Source organism: Anser brachyrhynchus, assembly GCF_964034855.1.
Source record: "Anser brachyrhynchus genome assembly, chromosome: 3".
NCBI lineage: Eukaryota > Metazoa > Chordata > Aves > Anseriformes > Anatidae > Anser > Anser brachyrhynchus.
In genome coordinates, this window is record NC_137696.1 from 30,209,555 (window position 1) to 30,225,434 (window position 15,880).

General features: G+C 38.9%; 1 protein-coding gene across 4 annotated transcripts in view; it reads left to right on the forward strand.

The window, feature by feature from the left end:
• Positions 1-743: 743 nt before the first annotated feature.
• LOC308192319 (uncharacterized protein) overlaps positions 744-15,880 on the forward strand; it is a 39,359-nt gene continuing 24,222 nt past the window's right edge. For all 4 annotated transcript variants that reach the window (XR_013948721.1, XR_013948722.1, XR_013948723.1 and 1 more), the window contains exon 1: positions 744-3,475. Coding sequence is in view for 1 of the 4 variants with exons in the window: in XM_080585759.1 (XP_080441885.1) it covers positions 3,460-3,475 (16 nt within the window). In the remaining 3 variants the exon portion in view is untranslated. The remainder of the gene's footprint in view (positions 3,476-15,880) is intronic.

Below are 15,880 nucleotides of genomic sequence, written 5' to 3' on the forward strand. Positions count from 1 at the left end.
TTCTGCGCAGTGAGCTTCCATATGAAGAATTTATATCCCCAGTTATAATTGTTATTTCCTTTAGTTTCATCGCAGCCTGGAAATTGCATAGGAGCATGACCGTTTACAGAAGGGCTAATTAAGTGATTTAGTATTGGTACACCAAAAATTATAGCAATAGCCAGCAATGGAACCAAAATTTCCGGCTCCAAAACATGAACTCATCTCCCATTCATGCTGCTTCCCTGCTTTGCCATTTTTTCTACTTTCTTTGGAACATGAATTATGACAATTAATGTATCCCAGGACATATAATCATTTTAGTTTACTGCACACTTGCATGTATGCCTCCCTTTCTATTACTGATACAAATAAACAATATATTATTTGCGCTACTACACCATTTCCAGTTCAGTCCAGAGTTTTTTCTCTCTCTAAATATACTAAGTGTATGATAAAGTTCTCCCATGTCTAGGACATTGCTGCTCAAATAATGCTAAAATTGCACCACAAACTAAAAGATAAGAACTTAAGCGTGTTCTCTCCTGGGTCAGTGTTTCAGCTGTTTGGCTGACTACACAGGAAGATGAGAAAGCTTAGAAGAAGGGTTCAAGTTCCTTCAAAGTGCACAACACCTCTCTTTTTCATGACACATAGCATGTCTGTAGGAAATGCTCACACTCTCATCAGGAAGAAAGCCATCAGGTATTTGTAACATTGAACATATTACAGTACATGGAGAGACAACAGCCATAGGAGTTGTTATATACATGATATAAGTAATGCAAACATATTCTCTATTTACACAGCAGTAAAAGAAATCAGGCTCTTCCCTAAGGTGATATTTTATTTAAGTGGTAAACTTATAAAGCCATTTATGTTACCATATAATTGCTTTATAAGAAACCTGAGGGCTTCTGCTCTGCTGAAAGTTTTGCAAGTACTCTTTTCATTTTCCCACTTTTGCTTCTTCCTTATACAAAGTCAGATCCTTTTGAGAAGAAGTAGTAGAAGAAGAGCAGCACTACAGGGCAGCATGATGGCAAGAACAGATCCGCAGAGAGTGTTAGAAGCCACCTACCTCCACTGGGGACAGACCTCAACTCCCCCTGCTCCCGGGGACTCTCAGTACCTTCTGAGTCAGATCTCTCTCTTAGGCTGTCCTACGTTTCATTGTCACCTATCCTTTCCAAATTTCTGATCAAATCTGGATTCTCTGAATAAAATATTTATTCTGCAGTGCCTTAGATGATGTGGGAATAATTCTTTCTGAACAACTGAGCAGTCTATTTTGAAATATAAAATCAGAAACAAAATGTTTAGACTGCTTATAACTGTAATTTGAAATATCTTGAAGGAACACTATGGATCTTCTATGCACATAGCCAAGAGGAAAAGGGAGTTTTCACTTCAGACACAAAGGAGAGACAGAGTTATTTACTTATAACATTACACTGCCTTGTCTGTGCCCAATTTTTTAGCCTCATACCATAGGACACTTGACAGCATAATGACATAAAATTATATAAAATGTAAAGGAAAGCAAACACCTATTTTGAAGAAATACCCACTTTAGTACTCAGTTCAAATGCCTGCATCCCCGAGCTGAGCAATAACAAATTATTTCAGAACAAAGTATACATTCTGCTGGAAGGCTGGAAGGGCCATGATATATATTTCTATCCCATTACATTTCTACCATCATGAATCTTAATCTTCACATTAAAGTCACAAGGGCTACTATTGTTCGTATCCTTTCCATTTTCATCCCCCATCTGAATACATTCTTCCATTTGAAAAAATAATAAAAAAGGTCTTGACACATGCCTGGATACAGCAAATTTAAAAGGAAGAAGTTTGGTTGCTATTTCTCCCAGTTGTGAAACAGGAATTGCTTTTGTATGAAGCTGGGTCTAACGGAGTGAGACTAAACATTTATAAAATCAAGTAGGGATTGAAATATAGCATTGTGGTTACTAACATTTCACAGCAGCATATCAAGTTTCACGTTTCATCAGCTGAATAGAGTCTGTGTGCTGGGCTATTGTGGTTCAGTAGCTGACAGCAGTCAAGTAAGTGCTGCTCTCTTCCTGGCTTAATCATTTCTATTACACTCAGTGTCAAAACAATAATGTCAGTGAAATGGGCTTGCTGACATTATAGATTAGAATTGAGTGATTCTGAATGTCCTGAGACTGAATTGCATTTTATTTCTAGAAAATTACATATTACAATTGCAAATTAAAGAGCTTAGATCTCAACTGGCTGTATCAACAAATACGTAGCCATGGACTCCAAGCTGCCGGGGAGATGATCCATCATGAAATTCATGAGGTTTCATGTATACTAACAAGAGAACAACTGCCTAAATATTCCGCCATGTGTTTGGAGGGGATTTGAAGAACAATCATTTTTGTTAGGAGAGATTCATTCAGCCGCACAAGAGGTGAGAATCCCTCGGGTAATCTCAGAGAATTACAGGAGATTCCAGAAAAAATAAATAAATAAATAAATATAAATATATTCTTGATTCTCTTTCTTCCATCAGCCAGCCATCAGTTTATGATGACACATCTCCTCACATTCACCTGAGGAACACATTCACAATTTACATACCAGCCCCAGCAGCAGGCTGCAGAGTTTTCTGCCAGACTGACAGCCACCAAATGAAAACAAGTAGCATTTAATAACAGCAGTCATCAGGGCTCTTACTGAAAAAGAGAGGGTATTCCTGTCATCTGTCCTTTAGATGGCAAGGGCAGCAGTGTCCCATAGTACTTTTCTATAAAAATCTTATAATCATAGGATCATTCAGGTTGGAAAAGACCTTCACAATCGCCAAGTCCAACCACCAACCTAACCTAGTCCTATCACTAATCTATGACCTCTAGTGCCACATCCGCGTGTCTCTTAGATACCTCCAGAGATGAGGATTCCAAGAATAACCACATTTAAAATACATTTTACAGAACATGAAAAACTTTGAAATACAAGAGATGTGCTTCCTCTTTGTATTTTCCTAGAAAATCAGCAAAAAAAAGTAGTTACTCTGGTATTTGTAAAATAATTTGAGGTTCCTTGCAAAGAGCAAGTAAGACCAAGCTTAGTAAAAGTGCAGCAACCAACAGCCTTTTAGGAAGGTCCTTAAGTTCTGTTTTGTTTTAAAGATCCAAACCCATTCCAAAGTTTTGTCTTTTTTTTTTTTTTTCTTAAAAAAAATAATCTGTTGCCAAATAACTGCATTTCTTTCTTTTAAAACAAGAAGAGAACTAGAGGTCCTACCTCAGGCTCTTGTGTCTAAAGAACTGCTTAATCCTAGGAGGAAAGAAAGTCTGCAGCAGCAGATTTGTAAATGAGAGAAAGGCAGAGTTAATATGATTCCTGGAAGAATCATTTACCCTTTGATCACAGTCTGAACTGTGTGACCACGAAGGAATAAGGCTGTGTTTCACATTCTTGAGTGGCGGCTTCAAGCTTTGAATGCAGCTGGGCAAGGGTAAGATGAAGATTTTGTATTCCTTTCCTTCTGGGAGAAGGTGCTGGGGAATAAATGAAGTTTTAGCATCTTTTCCTCTCTCTCTCTCTTTTATTTTTTGGTAGCCGTTCAAGTGTTTTATTCTTCTGTACTTTTTCTTCTCTTCTGTCCCCTCCAGCCCCACTCTGCCTATTAGGCTCTTTTTTTTTTTTTTTTTTCCTAACTCATCTTTTCTGTGCAGTTAGATTATCATTTTCTTGTTACTTCTTTTCTCTTTGAAAGTTGAAAAGAAATATAAAAATGTGGAGAATGTACACAAACATAGATAATGTTACCCATTTGAGATTTTTTGATCTTAGCAAGGGGTCATTTCCGTTCTTTTAACTACCACATGTCCTCCCAAAAAGTATACTTACGGCACATATGCAGGTTCTCAACTAAAGAAGGAATCTTCCAGTTGTATCATTTCTTTCATTTCTTTCTTTCTTTATTTTTTTTTTATTTTTCCTTTAGTAACCATCCTTTAACAACGCAGTCATCATTAAAAGATAGATTCCCAGTGGATGATACTCTATCAGTTAAGGCAAGAAAAATATAGAAGGGTTTGTGTATTTGTTTTTACACACATTCTTCTAAATGAAAAAAAAAATACTGACCAACCAACAAACAAACAAAAAAAAACTTTCATTTTGCCTGAGCAGTAGGAATTTAAATTTATTCACAGGCTGAAAAAGCTTGTATGAATTCAGAATATCATTTGTAAGAGCTGCCAAACAAGGAGAAAATGTAATAATATTATTCACCCATGGGAACATTTGTTTCCAGAAAACAGAATTAATAGGCTCAATGCTCTCTGAAAGGCCTTCAATGCTTTCTGAAAGTTCATTTAATCAATAAGCAGAAATAACACTACCAACCAAACAGTGATCAACAGTGATCCAAACAAAAACTACAGAGGAATCTACAAAAATGTAATATATTTACAAGTAAGAAAAAAGCAAGTAGGAAACATTTGATCTTAATATATTTTGTAAATTACTAAAAATATCCACCAGTTACTAATAGGCTAGTATCTCATAAGTAATGTGGGAAGAGGAAAGACATATTTTCTGTAGAACAAATTAGTCATTGTCACAATCGTGACAAGATAACTTTTATGGAGAGTGATGAAAGAACGCTGAAGAAAAAAGCAAGACCATATGTATTTATATAATTCATCATATTATAGAATTAATATCAAAAGCTTGTCATCTGTGCTCCATGATGGAACTTAGATAAGTTTCAGTTAATTCTCAGGATTATTATTCTGAACCAGAGTTCAAAAGGCACGAAAGGCTGCTGACGGCAGCAAAAAAACTTGAGGTTACTTCTAAAACTGTTCATGCTTTTAGATTCTCTTAATTTACTTGGTAGTTTTTGAGCAAAAAAGGGAGATGTATCTTCAATATTTTTTCTACAATTAGTTATAAAGGCTAGATACACTTTTGAACAAATCAAAGGCAAGAGCTTATGTTAATCTCCAAATCCAAGATAAGATATGTTCATCTATTTAATTCCTTATGTTACTGGTAGAACAAGAAATTCTCATTTTTCTCTGGAAGATATGAGTCAGCTTCAGTCCTACATATATAAGGAAACACACTAGTAACAGAAGATTCTGTCAAATTTACCAACTGTGTTTTGATCGGATTTTTGCAAAAGCTTCATTACTTTTGTTAAATGAATAATCACTGAGAAGCCACAGCTCTACCAGGTTATGTGTCTTATAACCTCCTTTGTATAGTTGAATGAGAGAGTGTGTCCTCATTTCATATTTAGCAGAAAGTCAGTCATGCACGTAATAAAGGTATAGGTTTTAGCAAGGAATAAAGGGTGCCAGGAATATAAATATTTGTTATGTGTAATCACAGAACATCTGTTGCTCTCTCCCCATGGGTGGTCCAGCTCCAAAGTATACCCAGCATTTGCACCTTTTGCCATGTAGCCCAGATAAAGTAACGCTGCACAGTATCTTGATTAGTGCTGCTTGCTGATTTCCTTGGGCTAAAATGTTTTCCTGGGTGAACCTACCATACAAGTTCAATAATAAAAACAATCATCTTAACATCTTAAATCAAAAAGAGAAATACACAGCTTATCCTCTCCAGCTAGTTTTAATTCCTTTATTTTTTACAGTTATGCCCTCTTTTTTTTTTTTTCCTGTCATTTTTTTCCCAGCATTTTGCCAGTGAAGCTTTTTTTTTTTTTTCTTTTTTCTTTTTTTTTTTTTCCCTACTCTTTACAGTACTGGTGGTGGTTCCTTGGGTCACAGAGTTAAACTGTTTGAATCCACAACAGCAAGTGAAATATGATCTTTCAAAGCGTTAGTTATGGAGCTTTAGCATTAACTCTGCATTTCCTCTGTCTCTATCTGTCTCTCCCCCTTGTCTCCCCTCGGCCCTCTCTTCCACATTTGCAGGGTGGAATGGGACACTTGCATGTGGCAGAGTTCCCTCCAGGAGCTTCAGTCACATCATTCCTGTGGGTCTCTCCAAAAATGCAATATAAGCGCATTTCTTTATAAGGATGATTCTCAGTGTTAAACTTTTATTAATCTGAGGCTGTTCTTTTCAAGTATTTCAAACTTAAGATTAAAAATGACAACAGACCCTCAACTAATAAGATACCAGGAACCCCTTGTTTATGGACTACAGACTGTTACTATTTCATCCTGAGGATGGGCAACAAGACAGTCCTCCTGGATCTCTTAAAATCCAAAGTGCCTGATTGCAGGTGTGCAGAGTGACTGACTGTATGCTTATTTCAGCAAAGGTCTTTCAAACCCTCAAGCATTCCTTAAACATCTTTGCCTCCGCAGTCACTTTTGCCCTCTTTCTGCCCCAAAGGTCAGTCAGTCCCATCCCCCTGTCCACCTTCATCTCTGTTGCTCTTCCCCCATTGACCAGACAGAATAACAACAGTAGGCACTTAAGGTAACTTCTGCAATAAATCAGGTTATCTTCCAGTGTCACTTCAGATAGAAGGAGGGAAGCTGCAACCACATTAGGGTAGTTGGCTTTCCCAGGTTTTGGCACACGCAGAAGAAATCTAAAGGGCAGTTTTGAAGTCCTCTGTCCCCCTCCTGCCCTGGGACAGGTTTTATTTCCTTTGGGCAGAAGGCATACTGTGTGTGTGTGTGGGGGGGGCAGCATCCCACCTGCTCCTCAGCCAGCCCATGCCCACCACACTTGCCACCAGGCTCAGCACCTCACTCAGTGCTCTGCTCGGAGCTGCTCACCCAAATGGCCAGCCAGCCCTCCGTGGCACAGAGGTTCCTCATGCATGGGGGTCCCCATGTCCCTGTGCCCCTCGGAGACCAAGCCCTGGCCCCCTGAGGTGCTACTGAACAGTCATGCAAATGTCAAAAAAAGTCTTTTTTTTTTTTTTTGGCCAGGACTGTCACCTTGGGAACAAGAATATCTCCAATGTCACCAGATTTCAGAGCATGCTTCAAAAATACCTTCACTTCAGGTCACTTAGGAAAAAAAAATACCTTCTAAAAACAAAAATTTTTACACTACCCCAGAGCTCCTACTCTTCTATAAGGCACAAATCACATATCAATGAACACTCAGGTTTTAAACAAGAATCTTAGGAAATCTATAAATTTTCCAATCACTTCTAAGAAAAAAATAGGGTACTTTATTTCCATTTTTTTTCTTTTTCTTTTTTTATTTTTTTTAATTAGAATAGAAAAGGCAACATTCTTCTTGGAGAAACTTAATTAAGTCCAGGTATGTGGTCTAGGAAATACAGAGCTGTGTAACCTGATGGAAACGATCATTTTCAATTGTCAAGACACTTCTGCTTCTTTTCACCCCAGATTTAAGTCCATCTGGTTTCCACCTGCTCTGTATAAAATTGGTTTCTTCCCTTTTCAAATGTGACCATCCTGCTCTCTATGTTTGTCTGTGGCATTTGACTCAAAAAAGTCAACTCCACCTGGAATATGTGCTCAGCAAGGTGGGAAGGAGATGGGTTTTACAGGAAATTTATTCTGGTGATGAAGGAATGTCACAAACTTCAAAAGGGGCAGTTTAGTTGGCACATTAGGACGCCAAACTTCACAGGTTCAAAACTTAAACTGCTTTAGTTTTAAGAACTGGATTTACATTTTGATTAATGCCCTCCCAAAGTCTGATTTGGCGGGTGGCCTTGAACTTTCACATCCTCTGCACAAGTTTCGCATTCTGTACTTACTGTATGCATCACATATCACTTGAAATCTTCCAGGGACAAAGGATACCATCTATCTCCATGACTATCTTCTAGAGGCTCTTCAATTTGCTACCACAAGTGGCATTTATTTAAGATGGTTATGAGTTTTTGAGACCTGTTAAAAATATCAAGCTCATTTTAATTATCCCTCATGAAGGTATAAAATGATATTGATATTAAATTAAATGTCCAGAAGTGAAGCTGGAACATGAGAAATTCTCATTAGATGTAAAGAAAAAATTATTTACTGTAAGGATGGTCAGACACTGGTCCAGATGCTCGGAGAGACTGTGGAGCCTCCATCCTTGGACATACATGAAACAGTGAGACACAAGGTCCTGAGCATCCTAAACTTTATGTAGGATGGTGGACTACAGACTTCCAGAGATCCCTTCCCACCTACACATTTCTAATTTCCAGAGGGTTTTTGTCTTATTAAACAAAAATGTAACTACACTGCAAAATGTGGCGTATAAAGGCCATGAATATTTGGTTGGTCCTTTGCTCCCACCTATGGCAGAAAGGTCTCCACACAACGGACTGTAGAAAGGACGTGGGCAGGCACAGCACTTTCAAAAATCAAACCGTAGATCCATCAAGGCACTTCTGCATTGTGACACACAACATCACAGGACTCAAGAAACACAACAGTCACCCATCAGATATCACATTCAGGACAGCTGTTTTGCGCTGTTCAGGAAAGGAAGTTTTATGTCAGGATCCTTCAGGGAATAACCAGGATGTATTAGCAGTGCTAGAGGGGAAGGAGCCGTCCTCTGAGTGTGATCTGGTAACATGGAAGCCCCTGATCTTTTTCTGCCTGATACTGATGCAATTGGGTTGATTAGGGAAATCAATGTTTTTCCAAAGCAGCTGTGATGATGCAACCACTGAAACGGGCAAATTTCTGCTGCTTTCAAAACAGAGCTTTTGCCCTTATTCCCTGAAGTACAAGATAGTCCTAGAATAATAGTCTATCTCACAGATGTCTCTGATGCAGGTTTGCAGTGTTACAAATACAAATAAAGTGCTACTTTATCTTTGTGCAGATGGATGTACAGGTGCTTTTGCAAATCTTGGCTATGACGATTGCACACAGAGGATGTTTTATTAAAGGACATTTCCTCATTTTCTTTTCACTGTTTAGAGCATGATATGTGCACACTAACCAGAGTCTGTCTTCAATAAAAAGCCCTTTAAAGGCTGCCCACACATCCCCAGCACCACGCAAACTGGAATGAGTTTAGCTTCACAAAGCCTGACAACGTTATGGAGACAGCAGTGGCTCCAGCTGGTGCACACTGCTGGCTGAGGAAGGGGCTGAGTACCATGAGGGCACCCGTCATCCAACCTTCCTCCTGGTCCTCACGTTAGCCGTTGATACATCTGGCAGAGTTACCCAGAGCCACCTGTAACTGACTCGTCTAAGGTTGGGTGGGATGCCTGAAAAAGAAACGGAGCCCAGGTCTTTCCATTTTTAATCCAATTCTCAGATGTATCTTTCCATTTCCTTAGACTCCCCACCTGGAAATTAAGCAACAGTCCATTTTTACAGAAAATGAGGCAGTTCTGCCATAGAGTGGGTGAGACAGTGTTTTCTCGTGGAAGAGAAAAATACTTTGTGATCGTGTAAGTAAAATATATTTCTTAAAGTCGATGCATAAAGGGGTACAGTTAAGTTGTATGCTGAACAAAGCCAATTTCCAGTACAGGAATAATACTCCTGCCAAATTTCAAGTTTCCATTACCTTTGCAGAGGTGCTAGAGCTGTAAAATATCTTAAAATCTCTTACATCATAAAAATATTTTCATCACTTTTTCCTAACCTAGAAGTTATTCAACCTTCCCTAACTTAAATTTTGGGGAGAAAATTATGCTTTGTTTAAGAGTAAGATTACAGCTGTATAGGTGAAACTTGGAGAAAAAAATAAAATAATTAAAATTAATTGAATGATAGCAACCCTTCTTTGCATATTAAGCAAATGCCCCACATAGAACAACTCAGAGTGTTTTCTGACCCACTCTGTGGACATCAGCTGGTACCTCTATGTTAGCATTTTAGCTCTGATCAGGACTGATTTCTGAAGAGAACAGTTGTCCCCAGTTGCTGTGCTTTAGTTAACATCTTAGAGGAGCATTGGCATGCACTAACTGAGTTTCTTGAGCTTCTTTTCAAAGATATGTTGTAGGAATGTACCTAATTCACTCCAGCCAAGAATGGTCTTCTAGTCAATCAGAGCAGACTGGAATTAGTAGGAAATTAAGTACCTTGCAACATGTATGGTGTAGATGTCAAATTCTCGGTATCTGTTGTTTCACTCTAAACATATTGGTCATGGCTGCTTGATAATAGCAAATAGCAAAATAATGTTAATCAATAACGAATGCATGATTATAGATGATAACAGTGCATAAAATGTGATGTTTTCATGTTTGGCATTATTTCAAAAAAATATGACAACAACATGAGTTCCAATTTATTATAATAGTGCTTGAAGTGAGTGTACAGGAAAGATGGGTTTTTGCACAGGAATGAAGGAGTCAGGAAGAAGATGTGTCTGATTCTGTGATCCTCGAAAGACCTAGCGTAGGGAATCAGATTCTGAAGTCAGGCATCCCGTGCAGAAACCAGTTTATTATCTAACTAGGTGGTTACAAAATATATGAAATCTCTCAAGAAGAGTGAGTACTGCAAATTGATTCTGCATAGTAGTAATTGAAAAGCAGGATCAGATGAAAAGTGTCATTGTGAGATGTTGAACATGATTTTAGAGATGTTCCCACCAGCATCCTCTGGCTGCAGTTCCACAACTACTGATGTTGGATGTTGGGCACTCTGTAGTCATGATGGGACAGATCTGATCCACATCAGAAGCAGACAAATGTTCACATTTCTCTTGAAATAGCAACTGTTGAAATTTATGCCAGCTTTATGCTTTTATTCTGTCTGTACAAGGACATGGAACACCTATAGTCTGCTATTGCAAATTTAGCCTTTCAGAAATGACTGAATGAATTTGAATGAACAAACTGAGTTTACATGGGATCAGCAATTTGTGTTGTATGACTGTGTCATCTTTGTTCCAGTGCTAGAAATAATGGATTTACTGTATCATGACCCTGGGGAGAAATCAGACTATTCTGAAAAATGGGCATACTACCAAACCAACAGAAGCCTCTGATTCCCAACTGTTCCAGCAAATAGCTGCGTGTTTTATGACAATATCCCTTTTCCTTCTGCCCCCTGTGCTCCCCAGCTGTCTGTTCCATTTTCTGCCAAATGCAGAGAGTGGTGGCAGAGGCAGCAGAAGAGGCATCGTTGCACCTCTGTCTCCACTGCTCCAAGGCTTCAGCCCCCCACTGGTGCTTTGTGTGGAGGCAAAGCCCATGGCAAAGACCAGCTGAGGGAGGGCCATGCGTGGCCAGACACACATGAGGGGTTACTGACATATTGCATTGCAGTGGGTAGGGTGTCTGACCTCAGCTGTGGTGGACCATGAGGACCACGGATAGACCAAAAATGGATGATTGATAACACACCTTAGGTGAAGGATTATGATCCAGTGGCCAGTCTCCCTTATTAAGGGCTTTGTGCTAGAGCCATACAAGTATCTACAACATGTCCCACAAACACTGACTCTACTACAAAAGTGAATTATATTTACTGTCACTAAACAGTCATTTATCACAAGTAGTTTAGGTAACTGGATTAATGGCCAAAGTCATTTGAAGAATACTTTTTGAAAACCAAATATATTCCAGAAAGCCATGGGTTTTCTATGGACAGTTACCCCATGGATGTGGGATGAAAATTGCCAGATGAATCACTGCAAACTATATGTTCACTCAGTTTTCCACAATCTATGAAGCAGGAGACAGGAAGGTGTACAGTACATTTACATTTTCTCTTTATATCAGAGGAAGAGGAAGAGGAAGAGAAACTTGTTGACAAGATTTTGTGTTAATATGGTAAGAAGCACATTGGAAGCATACTTAAAAAGACCAACAAAAACAGCAACAACAAAAAAATCAATAAAAATAAAAAAAATCAATCCAGCAGTTGCAAAAGAGTATTTGGTCTGCAAAATATAGTGGTGATGCACTCTAGGACTTCTGCTGTTTCCACAGCTTGATCTGTAGGCACAGATGAAATCACACACACAAGAAAGAATTTACACCCTAAATAATGGGCCTAATATTTCATACACGTGTGAGAAAAATCATTCCTCAGTAAGACAGGAGACTTGCTCGGAGTTAGCTGAGTCCCATAAATCAGCACCACCTGGAAGGATGCCATTCCTCTACCCTGTCAGGTCAAGGGCCCTCTCTGTGAAGGATGGCTGTGTGAGCATCTCTGCTGTTCTGAGATCTGTGGGTAATGTTTTTACACTCCGTACAATCTTCGTATTTGTCATGACGACTATTCTTGTCAGCTGTTGGCTGCCATTATAAGAATAATAGTCTTCTTTCAATTATTATGGCAGTGCCACAGCAATAATTAATTCTAAGAGGAACTACAAAAAAATTACTCCAGAAAAGCTATTCTGTAACATTCCAGTAACCAAGGCATCTTCTGGATAAGATGTTAATTTTATGAACAAGTCTGACAATATATTGTGGAGTACATTAAAAGTAGGCCTTTAATTTACTAGGGTATGCAAGTGCCATCTTAAAGGCAGAGAAATGCCTAACTTAGTGTTTATTATTAATTAGAACTGACCTAATGATTAACTTTTATAAATAGAGCAAATCCTGCTTAGAGGTAGGCAGAATTACTTATAAATTCTCAAATGCACTTTCCTCTTACCCTCCTTGCTGTGGCTGAAACTAAATATTTACATCCCATCTGAGGCCTCTTCTTGGCACAGTATGTTATTTTAGTCATTGTTACATTTTGCTTTTGGGCTGGGTCACCCAGTGCAATGGAAGATAGCTGGTAAATCCAAAATCCAGGTGGTGTGGGCAAATATCGTACATGAAGGATCGAAGCTTATGTAAGGAATGAACCGAGCTCAAATATATAGCCAGTTCAAGACACTCAAAGCAACATTTTTACTATCATATCAGTGAAGGATCTCCCTGCATGGCATCCTTGGGTCCAAGAGAAAGTTAAGAGAGGAAGGACAGAAGGTTTAACACTGTGTAATAAAAATTGTGATAAAAGCATTTCCCTCCACAGGAAGCACTGAATTTCTGTGTCAACAGAAGTAAGTAAATAGATATTGCGCAATGATTTGGCACTTCTGTTTGATGTTTTAAAAAATCTCATATCAAGTGAAAAAATTATCTTTCCCAGCTGGAGGGGTTATTGACAATAATTTCAAAAACACATCAATGCTTCAGAAAGTCTTAGGAGAAGTGACAGATAATGCTTGCAAACACAAACGCAGTTTTACTGGTGAATTGCAAAATGACTCTGAACATTAAGGAAATGAAGTTCCAGTACAATCTTGAAACAGGAGTATGGGAACAGCAGGATGAGCTAAAAAGAGAAAGGAAAACCACTCAGCTACACTGAAAATTAATAGGAGCACTTTGATGAAGAAACTAATATAACCTAGAATAGAAAGGCGAATACTTAATTACAAAAAAATTAGGAATGTGTGAAAACCTTATGTGTATTTTCTTACCAAGGTCAGATATGAATATAGTAGCACAATGGATGTGAATTAATGGAAATATGAATTAATGGAAAATAAATAATATTCAAGCATGAGCCTAAAATACTTACTCATTGTGAGTATCTTAGTACTGGAAACCAAGGTATTTGGGTGTTAGTTCTGACCACAAGTATCAGTACTTTGATCAATACCTGGCTTAGGCAAAAATTAAGCACAAGTGTTGTGAAAATTTCTATATAATTAAATGGCTAATTCCATTGGTACTCTGTTACTTCCTGCGTTCATTGACAGTAACATGTTTTGAGACACTCAACCATCTTTATATCTTTAGGCATTTTGAAGAGGTAGAGCAGCTGGCATTGGAAACTCAAACTTGGCTGCATGTTTCATCTACAAGTCTTGACCTTTTCTTGAGAAACAGTATTTAAGGGCCACAAAGTCAGTGACATAGGAAAGACCCAATCTGATTGGGACGTTATGAAGTCTTCATGCCTTTAAGACTAGGTTAGGGAAGCATAGCCTGGGAATGATATCAGTATAGCTGGTCCTACCCCTGGGCAGCAGAATGACTAAGAGGACCTCTTCTAGCTTTTTTGTTTGTTTGTTTGTTTGTTTGTTTTTGTTTTGATGCTACTTAGTGTTTTTAATTTGAAGGCATGCAAAGTAAAGAAACACATTAACGCAATCCATTACTTGATTAATGAAACGTTTATAGTTTATACTGCAAAGCTATTACATTTTTGTTGATTTTTTTTTTTTTGCCAAAAGACAGCTTCAAAACTCTAATAAAACTCATAAATGATATGTTTTCAGTTTAAGCAAAAGTCAATGCTTTTTTCACACAGATACCAGTGTATGTATTTCTCTTTATGTTGCAGTTTTTCTTTTTTTTTTTTTTCAAGTAGCGGCACGATAACCCAACTAAGCCAGGGTGAAACAGGAGGCGGGCAGTGGTCCCAAGGCACCACACTGGGACTGGCTGAGGCTTGCCAGCTCCCCCCGCACAAGCCAGGAACAGTATCTAAGCCTGGGGTTTGGAAGGCATTTAAGAACAGGAACCGAAATTCGGCTTTTCATCCGTCTCCCGCAGCTGTCAGCCGGCGCGGATTTACCCGGGGAGGGGTTGCCATCTAATGGCACAAACTAGAAGCAACGCAAAACGTTCAAGTATTTTGTAATAAAATGGGTCCTGACTATGGCAGAACAGCTCGGGAAACCCAAGAAAACTGATCTTTCTCTCCTCTAATTCTTCTTAACACGAACTTCTGACCTGGAGGCCACTGAGGACCTAGAGGCACTTGATTAGCTTCAAACAATACGTTTTACCAGAACTATGTTTCAGTGAATTTGGTTGTACCAGTCAGATCAAGACAACCTTGTAGCCCACCTGTGTATACTGTGGCCAGTAAAAGTCATGGGGAATGACTGTAGGAATACGGGGGTTTAGGGACTTTCACAGTTAGAGGCTGCATTAATCAAACTCAATCAGGCCTTCAGTGAGGACGAAACTTAGTGTGTGAAGCTCTACGTGACTTCTACTGGTGTGTGTGTGCATGTATGTTGTTGATTTCCAGCTAAACTCTTCTTGTAAAAAAATAATAACAGAAGAACAATAACAAAAAAAAACACTGTACAAAACTTCAAAGTTTGGCTCTCTTCATCACCTGGGAAGTGTTAAAAACAAAGATCACATTACACAAAACTGTTATTTAAAGCACAGAAAAATCAGTCAATCAGAAGAAGTTGAAGGGCTTCAGCATCTGATAGAAATATAAAGTGAGACCAAGTCTCAAGACCGATATGTCAAACATAAGTCCAAGTGATTCTTTCGGTGATGTTTTGCATGTGTGCTGGGAGCCTAAATCCACTCCTGTTTTGGGGGGGGCAAAACACAGAACTATATTGAAACTGTAAAAGGAGATGGTAGAAAAGCAGAGCAAACACATGGACTCACCAGAAATTTACTCCAGATTTACATCTAGTAACTTATTTTTTCTTATAGTAGCCAGTATACTAGGGGTTACACTGAGGCCAGTGTATCAAGCATGCAGGTGCTTGGAAGGAACCAGGCAACACCAGCCTGTCACTGCAAAACCCCTCCACGTGAGCTCATGAGGAGTACAGCCTCTGCGTGGCAGGTACAGAACTTCTGCCACTTCTGCTATGAGGAGATCTCATAAAGACTCAGTTGCTGACGTCCTTTGTCCTCTGGGCTACCGCCAGGACACCCGGACAGACCACCTGGACATGCATGCCTTGGTGCCTGCACACTGTCCAGATTACATGGATGCATGCAACTCGGAGCTTGTGATTATGTGGGTGACAGGGTGTGAGTGAGTGAAAAAAGTTTTGTTTGAGGTCAGAATCCTCTTTCCCACTTGCAAAGCCTCATGGTTCGGCTTTCCGTATTGCTGCTATAATCACGTAATATAAAATGCTACTGGGGTAGCATATTTGAGCCCACACCCTAACCAAGTGCTAAAGGTATAACATAATATGCCAGGAGATTCCTGAATAGGAGAGAGAGGAGGAGGAGGAGGAGGAGGAA